This window comes from Bos taurus, chromosome 15, assembly GCF_002263795.3.
Source record: "Bos taurus isolate L1 Dominette 01449 registration number 42190680 breed Hereford chromosome 15, ARS-UCD2.0, whole genome shotgun sequence".
Classification (NCBI taxonomy): domain Eukaryota; kingdom Metazoa; phylum Chordata; class Mammalia; order Artiodactyla; family Bovidae; genus Bos; species Bos taurus.
In genome coordinates this window covers 83163650-83187106 of record NC_037342.1, presented here as the reverse complement: position 1 = coordinate 83187106, position 23457 = coordinate 83163650, and the positions used below count along the sequence as shown (strand labels likewise).

General features: G+C 43.2%; 1 protein-coding gene and 1 long non-coding RNA gene across 2 annotated transcripts; one reads left to right on the top strand and one right to left on the bottom strand.

Moving 5' to 3' along the window:
* The first annotated feature begins 2771 nt into the window (after nt 1-2771).
* On the top strand, nt 2772-5760 carry LOC112441667 (uncharacterized). The gene is made up of 2 exons (XR_009490738.1): nt 2772-3767; nt 4469-5760. It is a non-coding gene; the product is annotated as an uncharacterized lncRNA (long non-coding RNA).
* A 6395-nt stretch (nt 5761-12155) lies between these two features.
* Nucleotides 12156-23457, bottom strand: MS4A2 (membrane spanning 4-domains A2). Its single transcript, XM_002693816.5, has 7 exons — nt 23145-23457; nt 21566-21689; nt 20682-20816; nt 18791-18847; nt 17804-17959; nt 17352-17450; nt 12156-15695 (listed from the first exon to the last, which is right to left on the bottom strand). The coding sequence occupies exons 1-7, from the start codon at nt 23204-23206 to the stop codon at nt 15597-15599; spliced, it is 732 nt and encodes a 243-aa protein (XP_002693862.2). The 5' UTR covers nt 23207-23457; the 3' UTR covers nt 12156-15596.

Genomic DNA, 23457 nt, shown 5'->3' with positions numbered 1-23457 from the left:
GACAAAACAGGTCACTCTGTACCCAAACACAGAGAGAGAGAAGGCAATGTAGGCTTTCAGCAGGGAGAGAACCATGATCACAAAATACCTTCTAAAGAGGAGCAGATTCCACGAAGAAATAAAAGAAAAAAGGGAGGGAAAGAAAAATATTATGATAGGTGGACACCTGCATCAGCCTTAGATACTGACTTCAATCTGACCCATTCTCCATTACAGAAATAGATAAGTTCTTTCTCGTGCCAAACTAAAAAAGAATTAAAAAAAAATCCTAGGATGGTTCAGAGGAATTCTACTCTGGAACTTAATATCTTTAGAGTAATTGAGATTAAATCAGATATATTTCCATAGTTTTTTTGGCTTATAAATTCTCTGTTTTCTAGCTATGTTAGTTGTCTATTTCAATTTCTTGTTAGTTTATTGTCTATTTCAAATTAGTTTCCTTATATTAATAATAACCTTCCTGTGTGAATTTATACTTTGTCATCATCTAAACAGCAAAGATGGAGAAGGCAATGGCACCCCACTCCAGTACTCTTGCCTGGAAAATCCCATGGACGGAGGAGCCTGGTGGGCTGCAGTCCATGGGGTCGCTAAGAGTCGGACACGACAAGCGACTTCCCTTTCACTTTTCACTTTCACACACTGGAGAAGGAAATGGCAACCCACTCCAGTATTCTTGCCTGGAGAATCCCAGGGGCGGGGGAGCCTGATGGGCTGCCGTCTATGGGGTCGCACAGAGTCGGACACGACTGAAGCGACTTAGCAGTAGCAGGAAAGAGCAAAGACCCTGGAGGAGGAGGTGACGACCCACTCCAGTATTCTTGTCTGTTCCAGAGTAGAATTCCTCTGAACCATCCTAGGATTTTCTTTTAATTCTTCTTTTTTAGTTTGGCATGAGAAAGAACTTATCTATTTCTGTAATGGAGAATGGGTCACATTGAAGTCAGTATCTAAGGCCGATGCAGGTATCCACCTCTCATAATATTTTTCTTTCCCTCCCTTTTTTCATGGACAGAGTGGCCTGGAAGGCTACAGTCCATGGGATTGCAAAGAGTGGGACACAACTGAGTGACTGAGCAAAGAGCAAAGAAGCAGGTGTATGAAAGTTATATCACCGTCCTTTCCTTATATGCATATATACAAGAAGCTCTAACCATCCTGGCTTGGTGTTCCCACTCCCTGCTCCTCAACCCCCACCCACCAAGATCAAGGAGCTAATTTAACCACCACAATAGTGCCTGACTATCTTAACATGAAACTGTAGTCTTTGAAGAAATATCCTAGTGACTCATTTCCTAACATCAACATGTTCAGAGAAGACTGTTAGAACACAAGGTAACCATTCTAGTAGGTCCATCAGAAAGGGGATGAACATTCTCCCCAGCAGATTGAAGTCCCAGATGTCTTTGTGATCACTGGGCAGGATCAATTGAGGGACAACCATCTCAGGCTAATATACATGTATATAATATAAATATAAATTTAGGGAAAAAGTAAGCAGGAAAAGAAAAGCTGTTCAGAAACACTTACCAGAATGGGACACTTCGTTCCCGGGGTGGACACAGTAGTCAGCTCTGTAGTCGGGATGAGCGTCCCTGTGCCTGCTAGAATGACTCTGATGATGCTCACGCCCACGCTGCTTTTGATCCGGAAGACAAGTGCTCATTACATTTCTCTGTCTCATGTCTTTCCTCCCTTTTGAGAGCAAAAACACATTTACTTACTTTGAAGGGGTTGAAGATTCATTCTCAAGTAACTTTCCAAGGTCTGAGAACAGAGGAGTGTTGGCAAAATAATGGATTTTATATTCACAGAAAATACCAGGGCTGGAGTCTCAGGCCATAGGGAGAGGAAAAGGAGGTCCAACCTCAGCTTCCTGATGGAGGGATTTGCAGTGACCTCCTCGAGCCCAGATGATTCAGAGAATCAAAAAGGACTCACACTTAGTGAAGTAAGTCAGACAAAGACAAGCGTCATATGATGTCACTCATGTGGGATCTAATTTTTTTAATTAGATTTAAATTTTAAAAATTAAATATTTTTAAATTAAAAATTTCTAATTTATTCACAAAATAAACAGACTCAGATGTTTTAAAAGCAAAATTACGGTTGCCAAAGGGGAAATACGGTGGGGAGGGTAAGTTAGGGGCTTGGGATGAATGTAAACACACTACTACATCAGAAGAGATAACCAGCGAGGTCATACCGTGCAGCACAGGGGACACTGCTCTACACTCTGCAATAACCTACCTGGGAAAAGAGCCTGAAAAGAGAGTGAATATATCTGTAGCTGAGTCACTGTGCCGTATGCCTGAAACTAACACAGCAGTGCAAATCAACTATGCTCCAGTTAAAAAAAAAAATTTAATGACTTCTTTTGCCTTGAGATGGAGCACTTCTAATTCTGCTTTCAGGCGCAGGGAAATACTTACCAGGTTCGGTGTCATTTTTCTTACAGCAGCAGCAGACAGAGCTCCATGTGAAGAAATGAAGATGGAAGAATTCACTTAACCCGAGGAGCCGGCAACTGTCCTTCCACCTAGACCAGACACCATGACAGCCCAGAGTATTTAGGCCAAATATTTTGCTCTAAGGAGTAAATTGCTATAAAGGCCCTGACCATATTGAAATGACTGGTGTTTGAAAAAGAGAGCCGGAGGCAAGACTTGAAAAATTCCACCATTGAGAAAGTGGAGCTATTCCAACATACTTAAAATAAGAGTCCCCACACAGGATATCCTGGGAGCATGACTAAGGGATAGCACCAGTGAATGTAAGTGTCAGAGGATGATAAAACACAGACCTGCCGCAAACAGGCATGTTTTCATGAGACCGATGGCGATCCGAGCCACCTGGGGAGAGAAAAAGAAGACACTCAGGGTATGAGGCATGAGGGTTTGAAGGAAGACAAATCTGTGATCTTTACACGTAGCTGTTTCCCATCTCCTGATTATTTTAAAGGGCTCCCAGGAAAGCACCCTGGCAATCTACCACTGTTCCTGTAGTTTAGGGCTGTTTAAAAAGGTTTTATGGAGAAGGCAATGGCACCCCACTCCAGTACTCTTGCCTGGAAAACCCCATGGACAGAGGAGCCTGGTAGGCTGCAGTCCATGGGGTCACGAAGAGTGGGACATGACTGAGAAACTTCACTTTCACTTTTCACTCTTCTGCATTGGAGAAGGAAATGGCAACCCACTCCAGTATTCTTGCCTGGAGAATCCCAGGGACGGGGGAGCCTGGTGGGCTGCCGTCTATGGGGTTGCACAGAGTCGGATACGACTGAAGCGACTCAGCAGCAGCAGCAGCAAAGAGGTTTCATGATAATTTTCTTCTTCTTCTCTCTCTAAAGAAATTCATTTTCCTTTAGATTATGGCATTTCTGATTTTTCATTTTATTTTTTCATTTATTTCTAGGTCCTGTGAGGTTTATGGAGGTCAGGTTACTCACACCTCAGGCACCAGAAGGGATATCCCTTCTTCTCTCTGGAAATGGCTATCTCCCAAAATATCATGCTTGAGGTCAGGTTCATTCACCCGCAGTGTCTGGGGCTCCCCTTCAGGAAGCCTCACCTTGTCCATTTGGCTTACTTGCATGATATATCTCTGGAGAAAATCCAGGCAGAATCACCCATTTGTTCCTTCCCAATCTTCAGTGCTGTAAAATGTAAGTATTTTGCAAAGCACAGACTCACGCTCCTACTCCTTTATTTTAGACTTGAAAAATGACCTTGGAAAGAACGGGTGCCGTGAAGCAGCTTGGTGAGGTGGTGAGTTCAGTTGCCTGAGTTATGCTTTCAGTCATGCGTGTGTACTCAGTCATGTCGGGCACTTTGGAGACCCCACGGACTGCAGCCCGCCAGGCTCCTCTGTCCATGGAGTTTCCCAGGCAAGAATACTGGAGTGTGTTGCCATTTCCTCCTCCAAGGGCTCTTTCTGACCCAGGGATGGAACCCCCATCCCCTGCTTTGACAGGTGGATGCTTTACCACTGAGCCACCTGGCCTTCTCAGCCACTTTAATTGGGTTACATTACCCTTGAAAATAGACTATTGAGTTAGCAGCCTTTACTCTTTCCCCTTCCCTGTGTTCCCACCAGCGCCATGGGACTTCGCTATTCCACGTATGCTGGAAGTCAGTGTTTTCCTTTCGAGATAGATTTTGAGAAGGGCACCGCTCTATAGCCTGAATATTCACCTTCCACAGAGACTAGAATCTGTCCTTTGGAAGCCCAATCACAAGAATCCTTACTCATCCCAGTTCATTCCCACCTCAGCCCATGCTAGATGCTCTTCCTGCATATCAGTCACTGAGCCCGACGCAGAGCTCTTCCCAGAAGCTGGAAACAGCATGAGTTCTCTTTGCGTCATTCCAGAATGGCACCACATGGCTCCTCTTGGCCATCATTCTCTAAACCATTCCCACTGAAAAGTCTGGTCATATCAGAAGAGTAACATGACAATTATCTTCAGGTCTGTGTGGTCATTATTTCCTGTGAGTCATCCGAACCAGCCTACCAGAGGGCAACAGTGAAGAAACTGTCACGAACCAACCAGTACTTTCTTAAGATAGCCATCCATCTCCATTCCGAAGCTAAGGACAAATTAACAGCAGGAACTTGCTTTTGGATCTTGATTGGGCTCCCAAGCAGTTTTCTGAAGTACTACATTTAGGGCTGTTCATATCAAGGCCTCGGTCACATGGAGACAAGTAATTGTGACTTATACTGATATATTTATATAAAAATTTTAAAGAAAATAGCATCAATCTTATACAAAATTTTTGTATGGAGAATGTGGTTCAGTCGCTAAGTTGTGTTCAGCTCTTTGCAACCCCACGGACTGTAGCAGGCCAGGCTTCCTTGTCCTCTACTGTCCCCCAGTTTGCTCAAACTCATGTCCATTGAGTCGATGCCATCCAACAATCTCATCCTCTGCTGCCATCTTCTCCTTTTGCCTTCAATATTTCAAAGCATCAGGGTCTTTTCTAATGAGTTGGCCCTTTGTATCAGGTAGCCAAAATGTTGGAGCTTCATCTGCAGCATCAGTCCTTCCAATGAATATTCAGGACTGAGTTCCTTTATGACTTGATCTCCTTGCAGTCCAAGAGACTCTCCAGAGTATAATAGGCGAAAAATCCCAAGTCATCTGTGGAGTGTGATTCTAACCCTGAAATTTATATGTTCATGAATCTTGTCATCTCCTTCCCTTTCTCTCCTTAATTCCCAGTGTTGCTTACCAAATGTACATCAGTTATTCTAAGAGGGGGTTATCTGTCTGGGGTGTGGTGGAGGAGGGGTTGGAAAAGGCAGACAGTCATCAATAAGATAAAGATGATTTGAGCTCATGGGAGGAAAATGGTCTCACATTCCAGGAGACTAGAGAAGAATTTAGTATCAAGCTCAAATTTTAAATTTTAAAGATAATACAAGTATAGAGGATATCAGATACACATCTCTAATAAGTCTCTTACTTTACTGTCAAGGATCAGAATAATAAAAAAAAAAAAAAGAAAACAATGGAATACTGGGACTTGAAATGGGGATATGTTCATGAATATGTCTGAGAAATTTGAGTTCCCAGATTCCCCTGTAGCTATAAACTGGCAGAGGTTTTCTTACTCCCTAAAGAAGAAGCTCTTTCTTGCGCTTCCTGATGAATTTGGAGAAGTTCAAGCATGATTCACTTTTAAAAATGCAATTTAATTTTAAAGTGTCTGTTCTTTGTAAGATGTTGCTCTAGAATAAAAAGATTCAAAGATTGGAGTTTCAAATCTGATTTACAATAAAGGACTTGTATGCAGAATACATAAAGACCTCTCAAAGCTCCGTAATCAGAAAACAATTCATTTTAAAAGAAGTCAAAAGATTGGAACGGAGACATCACCAAATGGTGACGTGCAAAGAAGTTCAAAAGCATTCGTTATAAATACAAGTTAAAATCACAATGAGGTAATACTTCACATCTGTCAGCATGGTAAAATGTAAAAGACTGGCCATTCCAAGTGCTGACACTGATGTTGGGAAATGGGATCTTTCCTACACCACTGGTGGAGATGTAAAATGACAGTTACTATGGAAACCATTAGGAACTGTAAAATGACAGTTACTATGGAAACCATTAGGCAGTTTCTTAAATGTCAAACATCTTCCCTATAACTCAGCCTTTTCACTTTAAGTGGAAGGAAATTTGTTGTTGTTTAGTTGCTAAGTCATGTCCAGCTCTTTTGTGACCCCCATGGACTGCAGCCCGCCAGTCCTCTCTGTCAGTGGGATTTCCCAGGCAAGAGTGTTGGAGTGGGTTGCCATTTCCTTCTCCAGAGGCTGTTCCTGATTGAACCCGCTCACCTCCTTTGCAGGTGATTCTTTACCCCTGAGCTGCTGGGGAAGCCCAGAAGGAAGTCTACCTAAGAGAAATTAAAGTTTGTGTTTCCAAAAAGATTTGAAGTGAATGTTCATAATATGTCATAGCCCAAACTTGGAGACAGGCCAAATGCCCTTCAGTAGCCAAATGGATAAGCAAACGTGGTGCATCCGCAGAACGAAAAAGTACTCTGTTCACACAAAACATGACAACCATCAGAACAAGCTCGCTGTGTGAAAGAAGCGCGTAAACAAGAGTACATACTGATTACAAGAGATTCTGTGTCTCACCACACTATGATGGAAAGAGAAGCCAGGCGAGAAAGATAATGTTGTTTTGGACGGAAGATCTTCCTTCTGTCGTAATCTATGAGGTCACCTTCTCTTACACAGGAAATGGGATGATCCCACCACCACTGGGAATATATAGGACCAATATTTAACAGCAACCACAAATAAAGTGTTTATGTTTAGTGGCTGACTCCACTCTCTAAGACGCAAAGTTGGGCCAGACGTTAGTCATAGCACTGTAGATCCACAAACATAGCTGAATGCTTTCACAAAAACATGGGAGAAAGACAGTACTGAACCGATAGCTTATAGTTTTACTTCCACACACACTGAACCCCTCGTTTTAGTTTTGCAGCGTCATCTCTGGTGACCGATATCTGCTTCCACCCTAGCACCCTGGTCCTGTCTAAATTTCCTTCTTCCTGATGAAAGAGTACATTAATTAATCAGTAGAAAGAAGAAGGGATTTCCCAGCTGGTCCAGTGGTTAAGAATTCACCCTCTAACGCAGGGGACATGGGTTCGATTCCCAGTTGGGGAACTAAGACCATGCATGCTACGGCGCAACTGAGCCTGCATGCCACAACTGTGGGAAGCTCAGGAGCTGCAGCCAAGACCCAGCACAGCCAAAATAAATTAAAAAAAAAAAGAAAAAAGATTTTAAGGTAGTCAAAAGGTATAAACTTCCAGTTATCAGATAAATAAGTACCAAAGATGTAATACACATCATGATAAATATAATTAATACTGCTGTGTCATATACAAAAGTTGTTAAGAGAGCAAATCTAGACTTCTCATCACAAGGAAAAATTTTTTTTCTATCTCTTTAATTTTGTATCTACGTGAGATGATGGATATTCACCAAACTTTTTATGATAATCATTTCATGATGAATTCAAGCCAAATAATTATGCTGTACACCTTAAACTTATACAATGGTGTATGTCAATTACAACTCAATGAAACTGGAAGAAAAAGCAATCTTCAGCTCCAGAGCTTTTGTTAGGATCTTTGTTATGATTTCTATCTCTTCATTCAATATCTCTTTGTTCACAAATTGTTTCCTGGTTTCATTAAATTTTTAAAATATTTTTGCATAGCTCCCTGAATTTCCTCAAAACAGCTATCTTGAATTCTTTATCAGCTAAATCACAAAATCTCATGCCTTTGAATCCAGCTACTAGAGAATTCTTGTTATCTTCTGATGGTAACGTGTTTCCTCAATTCTTGCTGCTTGCGTTGCTGTTTTTACATTTGAATCTGCAGTGTAAAAGTGTCAGTCACTCAGCTGTGCCAGGCTCTTTGTGACCCATGGACTGTAGCCGCCAGGCTCCTCTGCCCATGGGATTCTCCAGGCAAGAATACTGGAGTGGGTAGCCATTCCCTTCTCCAGGGGGATCTTCCTGACCCGGGGACCAAACCCAGGTCTCCTGGCTTGTTGACAGATTCTGTACCATCTGAGCCACCAGAGGAACCTCCTCAGATCTCTACTTGTCCTCCAGAGGGAGCTATTTTTTGTTGGTTCTGCTTATGTCTGGTTTTCTCTCCAATCTTGTACGGACACAGCTACTCCACACTTCTCACTTTGCGGCTGAATTCGTAAGCTTGTGCTTCTACTGTGGTTCCTAACTGGCTAGAACACCTCTCGTGGGTTTTCTCAGATGGTGGCACTGCGTTCAGGCTTGTGGCTTGCCCCTTGCCCACAGACCCTGGCCTTTTTCTGAGGAGGTTGCTGGGGCTGTCTTCACACACACAGGAGTGTGCTCAAAGAAGGAGCCCCAGAATTGGGGAAGGTAGCACCGAGGGCCGTGGGGGTACCCAGAGGCCAGGTGGGGAACCTCAGGGGAGGGTCTCCCCGGGGGCTTCCTGCTGGAGTCCTAGAAGCAACCTGCCTGAACCACGTCCCTTTAACGCCCTGTGACATTCTTATCTCTTTCCTGATCGCCTCCTTCTCCCAACCAGGGAGGCCCTGCCTTCACACTCAGGGAGCCGCAGGGGAGAAACAGGTTTCCTCCAGCGGCGTGGAGCTGCGGTAGCTGGGAGCTCGCTCACTGCGCCCCCTGTTTCCCGAGCGGAGACGTCATCACTGACGACGTCGTCCCCAAGCTTTGCCACTTTCGGGGAGGGGCCGCGAATGCAGCCAATTCATTTTTTTATTCTCTGATGGCAAGCCGGACTCTCTGCTTGGGAAGGCTGGATTTCTGCCAAGTCCCTTCCACCCATGGGTGTCTTCTCCAGGCAGCACCCTCTTGGTGTTCCCCCGCTGGGGCTGAGAGGGGCTGCGGAAGGCAGCAGGCGCCTGCCGGCTCCACGCCGCACCAAGGCTCTGTCTTCCCAGTATCTGGTGCGTGGCGGGTGGGGGCTGAGACCCCTCCTGGGTCGCTTCGTGTGTGGCGCTGAATCCCACAACTCGCACAGATGTGCTTTTGTTCAGGGATGGATTCAGCATTTCTTGCTAAACGGGGGACTCAGGGAGGACTGTCTTATGCCGCGGTTATGCTGATGTCACGCCAACAGGAGCAAATGCCCAGTCACTGGGAGGACAGGGCTCATTTATTACACACCTCCCCCAACTAAGAGAGATGGATACTAAAGACAGACTGGCCCGGATCTAAAACCTACTTCTGTGATCTACTGCCTAAGCAAACCTGGGCCACGTGTTTTTATCCTGGTTGTGTAAAGAACCTTGCAGCTTTAAAAGCCAGCTAATTGCTTATCTCAGAAGTTTGGCTTACAATGAAGTAACGCAAGTTATGCTTCTAGCAGAAGTCAAGACATAACAGAACTTCAATTAATTTTAGCTTTACTCTTTCTTACTCTCCTATAGAATTCAGAATTCCAGTTCAACCTTTTAATTTAATTGTTGATTTCCCATGATGCTTCCCATGCTAGAGGTACTCTTCCCCTGTGTTCTAATAGCGTCTTCAGTTTGCCAAGTGAAACTTTCTCTATATATATTTGAATATGACCTCCTGAAAGGCAGGATTCATAGCTTATTCGTATCTTCTGTTCTGTGTCCTAGCAAAATGTCTTGAGCCCAACAGGAAATCAGCCCTTAGTCTGGTCTATTGCCATACTCTTAGAATCCTGTTAGATAAAATACCAATGCATTTACAAATGGCAAAGGATGTGACTGGAGCTTGTCTTTTGAAAAAAAAAAATTGAAAACTACTATACCCTCTAAAAAACAACTTTCTGACATACACTAATTGCTAGATTAAATCTATGCCCGTGACCAAGACCTTGCAGAAGCACAGGGCAGTCCTACAGAAAGCAGTGTTATCTGGGGCCCCCAGTAAATGAGAACAGGAAGTGAGCTTGTCTGTCTGGGCACCTTTTGGCACAGCTGAGTGTTAGAGTCAAGAAATGCCCATGTTTATCTCTCTGTTCCTTGTGCTTGTTACAGATGGGGGATTTTGCACTGTGTTTTCCTGTTCATTCCTAACAGGCTGATAATACATTTTATTTTTACTTTTTTGATAATACATTTTAAAACATTTCTCACTGCTGAAGAGAAGAGACGTTTTTGGTGGTTTCTCAAATCTGATAGTTGGAGAAGGCAATGGCAACCCACTCCAGTACTCTTGCCTGGAAAATCCCATGGACAGAGAAGCCTGGTAGGCTGCAGTCCATGGGATTGCTAAGAGTCGGACACGACTGAGTGACTTCACTTTCACTTTTCACTTGCATGCATTGGAGAAGGAAATGGCAACCCACTCCAGTGTTCTTACCTGGAGAATCCCAGGGACGGCGGGGCCTGGTGGGCTGCCGTCTATGGGGTTGCACAAAATCAGACACAACTGAAGCGACTTAGCAGCAGCAGCAGCAAATCTGATAGTATTTCCCTATAGCCTTTTTCCATCCACTACATTGCCTTTTTAGGACTAAAACAATATCATAACATATATTTCTTGCTTTTCAGTTTGCCTAGAAATATTCTATGGGCTTCCTTGGTGGGTCCGTGGTAAGGAATCTGCCTGCACTGCAGGAGACCTGGGTTCAATCCCTTGGTCAGAAAGATACCCTGGAGAAGGAAATGGAAACCCACTCTAGTATTCTTGCCTGGGAAATCCCATAGACTAGCCTGGCAGGCTAGAGTCCAAAAGGATTGCAAAGAGTCGGACAAGACTGAGCCACTGAGTATTCATCTAGTGTAGCTTCTACAATTTGCTTCTGGGTATATTCATGCAGGGCTTCCCAGTTGGCACTAACAGCCAAGAACCCGCCTGCCAATGCAAGAGATGTAAAAGATGTGGGTTCAGTCCCTGGGTCGGGAAGATCCCCTGGAGGAGGGCATGGCAACCCACTCCAGTATTCTTGCCTGGAGAATCCCATGGCTAGAGGAGCCTGGTGGGCTACAGTCCGTAAGGGTCACAGAGAGGTGACTTAGCACAGCCTAAGCCAGCATATTTCATGCAGCGTTCACATTCTAAACAGTCTCTGCTCCTCCGTGTTGTTCAGCATAACACTACACAGGGATTCCCAGACAGAAGTTGTTTGGGAGATGTAAGCTGAGCCCTCTTGACGGTTTGTGGAGTGAGCAGAGGTTTTTCCAGTGGAGGGATGCATTCATGTCGCACGGGTGGTGAATACCAACAGCCTCTCACACTCTCGTATGTATAAATTTACTTCAGTGGTCTAAACCAAGCTGAAAGTATGCAACGGTACTCTGTTTTATCAGTGTTTCATAAGTAGAGCTGTACCTCATAGAATGAGAATTATCTGTGAAAAAAACTTTGAATATTTATCTATTATTTGGCTGCGCTGGGTCTCAGCACACATGCAGGATCTTTGGTTCCAGCCTGTGGGATCTAGCTCTCTTAGCAGGGACTGAACCCGATCCCTGCATTGGGAGCCGGGTATTTTAACCTCTGGACCACCTGGGAAGTCCTGGGGAGTTTTTCTAAGATAATTTTTAAAGAGGGAACTTTGATTAGCTTTTGTCCCAGGAGTTTAGAATGAATGTTGCTGTCCCAGATGTCTTGCTGCACCATACATCAAACAGCATTAAATAGCTCTGACTGCGGCTGCTGTCCCAGTCACAAGCTTAGTAATTATGATCACCAGCCATCCAAACTGTCTAAAAGCAGGGAATATGGAAGCAGGAAGTTCAGCTGGGGCTTTTTGGTCCAAAGTGCTCATTGCCAGGTGGAAAAACTGAGGTTCTCAAAGGGAAAATACTGACCCATAGCAAAACAAATAGGAGTCAGGACTAACTTGTAAAATGCAACTCACAGCTCAGGTTCCTTTCAACTTGATCCCACCATTTATTGGCAAGAAGGCCAGTGATTGTTGTTTTAGTCCATTTTCTGTCTGTGGGGTTGTTTACAGATTATCCCATTTGATAAAGCATTATTTAAAATGCAGACCCGGGAACTGTTCTTGGTCCTTAGCATCACTGAATTGATATTTTGATTCCCAATTATCCCTGATCAATCTCCTCCCCAATGTACACACACACACACACACACACACACACATATATATACACAGATACACACACACAGATAAGAAATAAATGATTCTGATTTATTGAACAAATACTAGTGATTAAGGATATATCAAGGAGATAAAAAATACACTGATAATACATTGCATCATGGGGGCAAGTGATTATGAAGCAGGCTGGATGAATACATGAACATTAGGCAATCCCAATAGAGAAAATAACCTTTAAGTTGATGTTTTAAAAAAGATAAATTGAGACACTAAATATGTGAAGAGCATTCCAGTTGCATTCTCAGTGGATGCCTACAGCAGGCACATGATAAAAGGCAGGAAGATAAAGAACAACTATCAGAATGATCTTAAGACAAAAAAAATGTGTGATGTATATAGAGATACACAGTCAGTATGCAGTTAAAATATTAACTGAGTGGAGGGAAGAGCAGAGTCAAATATTATACAATAAAAAGGTAGACCAGAGTCACTGCTGGAGGTCCTGGTGGGCCAGGTTTGGAAGTGAACATATTTTCCTTGAAAGTGTGTGATTATATCTATGAATGATTAAGAATGGTGAATCGGTTTGGCAAGCTATGCAGTAAAAGAGTATATTTTTAAGCTGTTGTCAAGTTTGGGGAAACAAAATTTTAATTTCAGAAAAAATGAAAATAGGAAATCTAGGCTCCTAAGGTCAGATAAGCATAAAAACTGACGTCATCATTGGTTGCATGGTTATGTGGTGTCTTTCATAGCCTGGAGAAATTAACACCTACTTATCAATTTTTAATTTTGGCAGTCCAAATAAATAAAATGTACTTAATTATTTCGTTAATTAATTTGTGAATAATAACCCCAGCTGATTCCTTCAGTCTCTCCCCAGGACTCTTCTATCAAGATTTAGGCTAAAAGTGTGAACTATTTTTACCTTCTCTATAAAAATGTCAAAAGAAACAAACTCATTTGGAGAGCTTAGTTTTCTTTACCATCTTCTGTTCACAATCTCGTCTCTCCTTCTTGCATCACACATGCCCCCATCGTCTCTCTAAATATTTCTGCAAGTGTTCTGCTATCTCATGCATCACCATAGATAGCCCTGTTTTGAGTTTCTCTGCACCTTCGCATTCATTCACTTTTGCTGTTTTCTCTGTCCCATCTCTACATCTTATGTGGGTCTATCCCTATTGATTTGTCTCTTCCTCAGGTCAGCAGATACTGTCTCTGGGATTACTTATTCTTTGTCTAACCTCTGTCTACTCTGGGCTACCTGTTGGCTGCAGCTTCACGGTGCATTTTCCTGCCTAATTCTCTTGTTTTCTGCCCTGGGTATTTCCTCGCCACCCCATGATGTGCATGTCGCCACTGGTTACAGGCATGTAAAGGCTAACTGGGCTTTACTTTTATCTCAATATAATTCTCTTAGAGTGTTAATTTTCTTCATTTAATACTGATCTCTCTTACAATAACACTAAACCTCTGTCACCAAAATCCATCCTTACCAGCACTCTGCCCTGAACACTACCAGGCAATCTGAAACTGCGTTTCCCTTCAATCTCCTAAAAAGGACAGTCTAAAGCTGAGCTTAATCTGGCTCTGTCTGTACTCCTCACGTGTCCGTTTGTATTTCTCACTTCCTCTGTCTTTCAACATTACCTGATGTTCCTTGATCTTAGATTCAAATGCATAACATGTTAAGCAACCGGTTGCCTCTCTGGTTTCATTCTTTAATTCAGCTCAGTAGTGGGAAGACCGATAACTCTTTCTCCATTTTTTAGAAACTGTCATTTCTCTTCATTTCCATTGACTTCATTTTAGCTCAGGTCTTAATTGATTCTTCTTCCATTTCATATTCTTCATTAAGTGATTTTCCCTTTACGGTTTACATCTCACCAGATACAGTGAGTAACTTAATAAAACTCCCTACTGTTTATTCATCAGTCTGCAAACAATTTTGAGCAACACTGTACCAGTGAATGTGCTGCTGATTCAGGCAAAATATAGATTTTTATGAGATACTGTGTCTCTGAAAAAATATATTATCATTGAGGGGACATAAAATATTTGCCTACAGAAAATTATATAGACTGTAGGGTGTGTGTGTGTGTGTGTGTGTGTCTGTGTTTGATTAGAAAAACATCATCTAGAGAGAGAAGCAATCAACTAGAAAAACTTAAAGAATCAAATGGGATTTAAGATAGGCTTTATGGAAAGGAGAAACTCAACCAAAAACAGAAAGGAAGAAAGCACATTTCAACCCAGGATGCTGACGTGAGGTGGTCAAGCAGAATGCATATTCAAGAGAAAGTTGAAGTGGGATTAGGAAGTGGGACTTTCAAGATAAAATGGACTTAAATGTTATATCATTAGAGACTAAGATTTGGAGATTGCTGTGTGTGAGCGTGAATGAATATTCATGAGTTAATATGAATGGATTCCACAATAATTTCTTTTTTAGAGCACTTTTCATTTATACTGTGGCGCTTGCTTTGGCAGCACATATACTAATTTATCCTGTGTTTGCATGTGTTTCTACACACACTTTTAGAGCTGGCAGGTAAATTATTCCTAATATCTTAATGTCACAGATGAAAAAACCCTGATTAAGTAAAACGTTAAAGGATTTGCCACAGCTCACTCTATAAAATGCAATAGGCCTGGTATTCCAGGGCACTTTATAAGATCAGCAATCCTTCTGTGTTAGAAGGATTGCTTCTAACACAAATCATGCTGTTTTGTTCATATAAGACCAAACCCAATGAGGAAATAGCTATTGCTAATTTGATATGTATCCACCAAAATGCTTAATACATGCCTAAAGAATCTCTATGCATAGTCTGTCTAACAGAGTCTTTCTGACTCTATTCTTGATTTATGTCAATTTGGTCTTATGATCTCCAAAATTTCTCCTTTCCTATGCTACTCCTGACTCGACCTGGTGATGTACCTTCTCTGAACCTTCACCCCTACACCCCATACTCCCACACTGAGCACCCACCATGGGTGAAATACTGGAATACACAACGTGAAGGAGACAAGTGCCAGCAGTTTCACTTAGCTGGCTCTCAGTATGAGTTTGCTGAATGGACTTTGCCCTCAAGGTGCTTGCAGTCGGAAAGGGGTCACAGATCACACACATCTGCAGCTTTCAAAAAGGCTAAGGGCAAATATTATCAAACTGTTAAACTTAACTCAGCTCTCAGCCAGTCTTCCTCTTGTTTTCCCTGTTTGCACAGTTATGCTTACTTATTACAGGTGGACGTCCCAGAAGGGATGGGTTTGACATAGTAACAGAAAACAAGAAATGCAGGAGTCCATCTTATCTACAAATGGAGGGGGTGGATTTAAGTGAACAGAGACAACAAAAATAGAATATTGCCGTCTGGAGAAAAACCATAATATAAACTTGTCAAGTCATAGAAAGAATTGAAATTTTGCCAATAGCCTCTTACACAGAGACCATGGCTTTCTAAGCCTTTTGCTGTGAATCAGAATGTTCTGGACACATGATTCTTACGAATCAGCAGGAGAAGTTGGCTCCTCTCTTTCTTCCAACTCGCTGTAAATTGGTGCATATATATTTACTTCTTCATAAAGACGATCTTCTGGAATCTGATGAGGTGAGGGGGAAAAAACATTATCAATCACCAAGAATTTTCTGCCATTAGAATATTTGCTTAAGAGTCATATCTCATCTTTTTTTGTATCTCACAGCCTACCATTCAGTTCAGTTCAATTCAGTCGCTCAGTGGTGTCTGACTCTTCGCGACCCCATGAATCACAGCACGCCAGGCCTCCCTGTCCATCACTAACTCCCGGAGTTCACCAGACTCACGGCCATCGAGTCAGTGATGCCATCCAGCCATCTCATCCTCTGTCGTCCTCTTCTCCCCTTGCCCCCAATCCCTCCCAGCATCAGAGTTTTTCCAATGAGTCAACTCTTCACATGAGGTGGCCAAAGTACTGGAGTTTCAGCTTTAGCATCATTCCTTCCAAAGAAATCCCAGGGCTGATCTCCTTCAGAATGGACTGGTTGGACCTCCTTGCACTCCAAGGGACTCTCAAGAGTCTTCTCCAACACCACAGTTCAAAAGCATCAATTCATCGGCGCTCAGCTTTCTTCACAGCCTGCCATTACACTGTGATATTGTAGCCACCTGATGTGAAGAGCCAACTCATTGGAAAGACCGTGATGCTGAGAAAGACTGAAGGCAGGAGGAGAAGGTGGTGACAGAGGATGAGATGGTTGGATGGCATCACTGACTCAATGGACACAAGTCTGAGTAAGCTCCAGGAGATGGTGAAGGACAGGGAACCCTGGCGTGCTGCAGTCCAAGGGGTCGCAAAGAGTCGGACGTGACTGAGTGACTGAACAACAACAGCAACAATACTTCCATCTCCAACAAACCAGGTTGGCTGGCCAAGTGGGTTCCAAAGAAATTGTCAATGAGAAGTTGTTGAGATGATTCTGTACCTGAAATTTGGTACATCTCTTATCTTACTTATCTCTGAAGGAAAGGGATCAGAAAAGGCAGGCAGACTTGAATGCTTCAGGCAAGTGGAAAGATGGAGGGAGTATGTTTTACCTGGAAGATCTGAGTAAATGTGTATGCATCAGGTATTTCTAACTCTCTTTCATACGTCACAGGTATAAAATTGGGTAAGACAAGTGGAAGCTCAGTTGGTAGTCATGACTCAGAGAGGAAACAAAATACAGGCTTCAGAGCAAGTGGGAAGGTGAAATCCAAGAAAGAGAGCAGGAACAAATTTTTAAAAGCCCAGATATTTAAGTGTTTCTAACATGTGCTACCTGTATATTTGTCTGTTATGCTCAACATATGCTTAATACTTTGAAGCATCTACATTTCCTAAAATGATGAAGATCTTACTTTCCTAAACTTCAACCAAAGGAATTATATTAATACTATGAGGTTTGTGAGTGGAAAATTTGATTCAAAACATGAGATTTGGTTCCCATTTCTTCACACCCTCTCCAGCATGTATTGTTTGTTGACTTTTTGATGATGGCCATTCTGATTGGTGGGAGATGATACCTCACTGTGGTTTTGATTTGCTTTTCTCTAATAATGAGTGAGGTTAAAATAAATTAATTCATTCAAAACATGAGATTTGGAAACCAAAACACTGAAACTTGGAAAATGGAATATTGAAACTGGAAGCAATGCTGCAGGAAAGCCAGGCCATACTTTTAAGCAACAAAGCTCAAGTTCTTTATCATTTAGGGTTTAATATCAGGCCTCCGCCTACCTGATTTCCTTCAAGTATTTCACCAATTCCATAAGCTATGAGTGACACAGCGCTGCCAAAGCCCAGGATGGTGAGAAACAGGATCATCGCCACAACTTCCTGTTGAGCAACAGCCAACAACAACCAAAGGACAATGGAGTCAAGGGGTGGGAAAGCGCATTCCCTTACAGCAGCCCCTGTTTTCATCACCCATGCCCACTCAGCACATGGCCAGTTCCTATAGAATGACACGTGCGAAAACCAGGAGGTGGTTACTCAAAGCCCCCGGCACCACCCTTGCAGGACTCAGGTCAAGGTGGGGGAAAGAGGCTGGCACGACCCTGGGCACGAGCCTCCAGAACACTGCATTACGTGATGCCGTGGCAGGAAAGGGTGGTGTTCATGGAAAGGGAAAGAAGGCGTCCCACTTAGATCAGGACCAGGGTCTCAGCCTTCCCATGAGAAATACACACGGTGGAGAAGCAGGCCAGAGAGCAGTAGTCGTTCACAAAGACCTCCTCGCAGCTGTAGACGTAAGTGGCACTCTGCTTCAGGTTACTGATGAGGATGCCAACGCCTGTTCCCGCAGCCACACCGCTAACCGCATTTGCTCCCAGGCATCCGCGAATCTGACGACAAAGGGGAACATTTAGACTGGGTCCCGCATCTGCCACAGTGTTCAGTAAACCTACCTGCCTTTCAGGGCTGGATACATCCAACAAACTCCACACTTATGCAAAGGGAAAAAAGTGAGGTCACTCAGTCGTGTCCAACTCTTTGCGACCCCATGGACTGTAGCCCACCAGGCTCCGCTCTCTCACTATCTCCCAGAGTGTGCTCAGATTCATGTCCACTGAGTCTGACCATCTTGTCCTCTGTTGTCCCCTTTCCTCCTGCCTTCAATCTTTCCCAGCACTAGGGTCTTGTCTAATGAGTGGGCTCTTCACATCGGGTGGCCAGAGCTTCAGCATCAGTCCTTCCAATGAATTATTCAGGGTTGATTTCCTTTAGAATGGACTGGTTTGGTCTCTGACCTATCCAGCGGACTCTCAAGAGTCTTCTCCAACACCACAGTTCAAAAGCATCAATTCTTCAGAGCTCAGCCTTCTTTATGATCCAACTCTAACATCTGTACATGATTACTGGGAAAACCTTAGCTTTGACTAGACAAACTATACTCTTGGAAATGAATCATTTGTTGGATCACAGGACTATAGTGTGAGGACATAGCTGGTGTGAGGGTATTTTTTCAACAAGTGTCAAAGTAATTCATTGTTTTTAAGTGGTACAATTGGTATTTTAATGATTACATGTTTAGTGACTATATCCAAGACAAAAGTAGATTGGAAGAAAATCACATATCCACATTCACTCATAAGAGATAACAGCGTGACTCCTTCAAGACTCTTAATATTAAATTTTTCTTACCTTCTCAAGGATAAAGACAGAATGCAACTCACCAGATATGCTGAAGGTTTCTTTTCAGACATGATTGACGAAATACCAGAAATAGCAAACTGTTCAAAAGGAAGGGGGGTAAAAAGCACAGTGGGTCTCTGTTCTTCTCTGTGTCCCTTTCATCCTCACCTTCCAAACAGAAGGTAAAGTTGTGGGCATTCTATACCGATGTCCTTTAATCCATTTTATTTTTTAGTTTTATCATTTTATTTTTCTAATTTCCTATAGAAAGCATCTCAAAATTAAATGTCCATGTGAATTATCTTGTTAAAATGCAAATTGCTACCCAGTAAGTCCTAGATGTGGCCTGAGATTCTTCGTTTGTACCAGGCTGCCAGGTAATGCTAACTCTGAGAGTCCATGGGTCCCCACTAAGTGCTGTGAAGTCCAGCAGCCCCTGGGGTGTGACTCTGCTGTAACACAACTCGCATTCTATTGTGATCATTCGCTCGTACGAGCATCTTGTGCATTACAGTGTCAGTTCCTCTGGGTGAGAAACACGTGTCCGTCTCCGGAGTCTGCCATCTATCTTGTAGACATACAGCCATTATGAAAATACACATGGTGAAGGATTTAGTGAAGTTATCAACCAGGAGCACACATTCAGAACATTTCATAGATTCAGATTGTGTGGTGAGTTGAGGGACACCTAATGAACTAAATGATCGGAATGAAAAGACAGTAAGGAAGTTTCAAATTAAATACAGCAAAAGTTTAAGGAGAGTTTTGAACAAGTGACCTGAGACCTGCATATTTAGCAGAGGGCCAAGCCAATGCAGTATTTTTAGGGTTAAAATATATCCTCGTGAATAAAAATGTTGATGCAAAAAACAACACGGATTAATCAGAAACAAGCATGCTGAGTGCGAGAAGCCAGGCGTTAGAGAGAAGATGGCGTTATCATTCACTTACGTAAAACTCCAGAGAATGCAAACTGGTCTGCTGTGACAGAAAACAAGCGACTGCTTGAGGATAGGAGGACAGGGCTGAGGGAGGGGTGACCAAGGGGAACAGGAGATTTTTGGCCGTGATGAGTATCTTCATTATATTAATGTGGAAATGTTCTCACGTGTCATGTCAAAATTTATCAAATTATACGCCTTAAATAGGTGCTGTTTATTATACATCAGTTATACATCAATAAAAACTATGTATTTTTGTAAGCTCATTCAGCCATCTGGTTTCTAACTAGTACACTGACTGAAAGAGATACAGTGAGAAAGTGCCTAACAGAGTTTCTAGGGCACAGTCGAAGTTCATCAGATGTCAGCCTTGCTCTCCTCATTTCAACAATCTCTCCCCGCTACTTTTGCTGCTGCTACTGCTAAGTCGCTTCAGTCCTGTCCGACTCTGTGTGACCCCATAGACGGCAGCCCACCAGGCTCCCCTGTCCCTGGGATTCTCCAGGCAAGAACACTGGAGTGGGTTGCCATTTCCTTCTCCAGTGCATGAAAGTGAAACGTGAAAGTGAAGTCGCTCAGTCGTGTCCGACCCTTAGCATGGATTGCAGCCCACCAGGCTCCTCCGTCCATGGGATTTTCCAGGCAAGAGTACTGGAGTGGGGTTCCATTGCCTTCTCCACTACCTTCGCTAAAATAGCTTTACTGATGAATGGTGTTACACAAATTTTTTTCAAGTTGGATTCTGAAAGTTTAGGTTCGATTCTTACTAGCTAAATGCCTCTTGAGAGATACATAAACATGTATTAGCTAGTTTAACCCAAAGTGCCTTGTAAACTGTGAGTATGCATCTATATTATATATATATATCCATATACATATTAGCATACACTCATATATTCTCAACACGAGAATAAACAATTGCTAGATCTGATCTGGATAAAAGAAAAGCCATGTGCAGTATTATTTCAGACAAGTGTAGACATATACTCACAAATAGGGCTCCCCAGAATGGGTAGCCAGCTTTAAATGATGAAAAAAACTTTTCAGTAAACTCTGAATCATTGATCTTGGCGCTCACAATTATTCCAAAATAAAGGTATATCAAACCAATCAGAATTTGTGTTACCTGTAGAAAAATGCATAGATTTTGTGAATCAGAAGGTATTTTTCTAAGATCACATCAATTTCCTTATAATCGAGGCCAAGCGTGAGAAACTGCTTTGCTGTCTTAGGCAGGCCTCAAAAGGATCAAATGCAGTATTTTCCAGTATCATCTGGCCACTCTAAGAATCTATACTGGCATGACCTCATGCAAGCATAGCCATCTCCTGTGCCTTTATTTACACACTCATGGTGGACGTTAATAATGGCTCTTTCTATCTATGAGAAGACAAAATTATAAATCATTCACAGGGTGATATTGATCCACTGGCAACTGAACAGAGTTGGCAGACCCTACTTGCTAGTCCAACCCTAGTCTTCATGAAGAAATGCTTCTTTCTACCCAACAGGGTGCCTGGAGGTGGTGGATCAGTTGCTAAGTCGTGTCGGACCCTGGGAACCCCACGGACTGCAGTCCACCAGGATCTTCTGGTGAGATTTCCCAGGTAAGAATACTGGAGTGGGTTGCCATTTCCCTCTCCAGGGAATCTTCCCAATCCAGGGATTGAACCTGGGTCTCCTGCACTGCAGGCAGATTCTTTGCCAACTGAGCCACTGTTAGGACTCTGCCTAACAGTGTGTGGCGAGTGTCAACAATTTTCTTCTAGGTTTTTCCCTCTGTGAGTCTGAGTAGGGAAGCTATGTTGATGCCACCTAATACTCTTTCCTAGAGCCAGTCTTTACTCCAGTTGAGGTTGGAGGAGGCTCACTCACCCCCAGGAATTCCAGCTCTCTCTTCAAAACAGTCAGCCACGTTTGGCGTGGTGCAGTTGGGACGGGCCTTTCCAGTAAAACGCTTTCCTGGAGAGATATTTCTGCAAGTTCAATTTCAGATGCACTGTGAAGTTTACACAGAAATGCAGCTGTGAGAAAACTCTATAAGTCTCCATGCAAAGATCTCAATGGACAGAAAGGAGAGTTTTGCTTATTTTTCAAAATAATTCTGTAATTAAAATCTTCACTGTAAAAGTCAGGAAACTCAGAGGCTCAGAGGGTCCAAGTTAGTGGCCAGGACCACTATCTGATCACGGTTAGACGGAACAGAAACCATACCAAGCCCTCTTATTCTTGTGCCTGTGTGTACTTAATCACTCAGTCATGTCCGATTCTTTGCAACCCCAAGGACTGTAATGTAGCCCACCAGGCTCCTCTGTCCATGGAATTCTCTAGGCAAGAATACTGGAGTGGGTAGTCATTCCCCTGTCCAGGTGATCTTCCCGACCCAGAGATCAAACCCGGGTCTCTTGATTGCAAGTGGCTGTTTTACCATCTGAGCCACCAGGGAAGCAGGGAAGCCCTTCTTATTCTTAGTCCAGAGTTATTACCAGGCTCTTTCTCATTAATCTATGCTGGTGAGTAAGAGTAAAAACTATCAAACACGTTCACCTACACACTCAGTCTTTTTAACATAGAAATGTATCTGAAAAGAGGTTGTCAATGACATAGTCAACTTCATGTACATAAAGGAGTGACTTTGAAAGGTCTGTTGATCTCTGTTCCTATTTCATCCTTAGAGGAGGCTCACTGGCAGCACTATGTCTTCCCAAGCATTGGAGTGTACTTAATATTTTACACTGACTTTCAATCTGTTACTGATTTCTGAAGCTCTGTCTTCAGTTTCTCCTCAAACCTTTAAAAGAAAGTTTTAATATGTGTTGGGGGTTCCCTGGTGGCTCAGATGGTAAAGAATCTGCCTGCAATGCAGGAGACCTGGGTTTGATCCTTGGGTCAGAAAGATCCCCTGGAGGAGGGCATGGCAACACACTCCAGTATTCTTGCCTGGAGAATTCCATGGACAGAGGAGCCTGGCGGGCTACAGTCCACAGGGTTGCAAAGAGTTGGACAGACTGAGCGACTAACACACTCCCCGTACGTGCTGATCTTCTGTATCCAAAGGGAAACCAAACTATGCACATCTCCACCAGATTTCACCCTGCGAACATTTCCCTCTAGACAGTGGGGCAGGACCCCGCAGCTTGAGAGTCACAGAGATTCACACACATCAGACACAGAGGCAAGAGGGTACAAAGCCCCTACTTCAAGCCTAGAATATGAGTCTCTTTTGTTAGAAAACTTCAGCTGTTCCCAACTTACCGCTAAATAAAAACCTTCTTCTCCCATCAACCAGAGAAAACTACTGGGAAAGTATAGCAAATAACTTCTTTATACTCGGTATTTTCATTAAGCCCAGTGGGCCATGCCCAAGTTCACGACCTGGCATCGCCCCAGCACTGTGACTGTCTCCAGGTCATTAAGTGACTGGGAACAGAAACAACCAACAGTTTGCGCCTACCTGGCGGGCTCCTGCGGAGTGGGGAGAGCAAGCTCTGTCCTGCTCCTACTCTCTGCCTCCATTGCTTCACTAGCAGAGCTCTCCAGGGATGAAGGGCAGTGTTACCGTTAGCCTTGGCGGGCTCCCTCTCAAGAGTCTCCGGATGGCCAGCTAAGATGGGTGATTCATGATGTGGATAACTATCTTCGTACTTAAGACATTGGTCAGAAAGATAAGTTTCCTCGCTGATTAAGATCAACGGGGCTTTTCTTGTTATCACTAAGAGCAAAATTGAATGGGCTACTGAATTGGGATGAGTGTGAATTGGGGAGAT

Bases quoted from the DNA above. Each gene is read 5' to 3' on its own strand.
- MS4A2 (XM_002693816.5), bottom strand. From the start codon at position 23,206: ATGGAGGCAGAGAGTAGGAGCAGGACAGAGCTTGCTCTCCCCACTCCG. The intron at 21,690-23,144 runs GTAGGCGCAAAC...TAAACTTCACAG, and splicing joins ACTCCGCAGGAGCCCGCCAG to TGCATCTGAAATTGAACTTG. The intron at 15,696-17,351 runs GTAGGCGGAGGC...TCACCTCATCAG, and splicing joins AAATACTTGAAGGAAATCAG to ATTCCAGAAGATCGTCTTTA.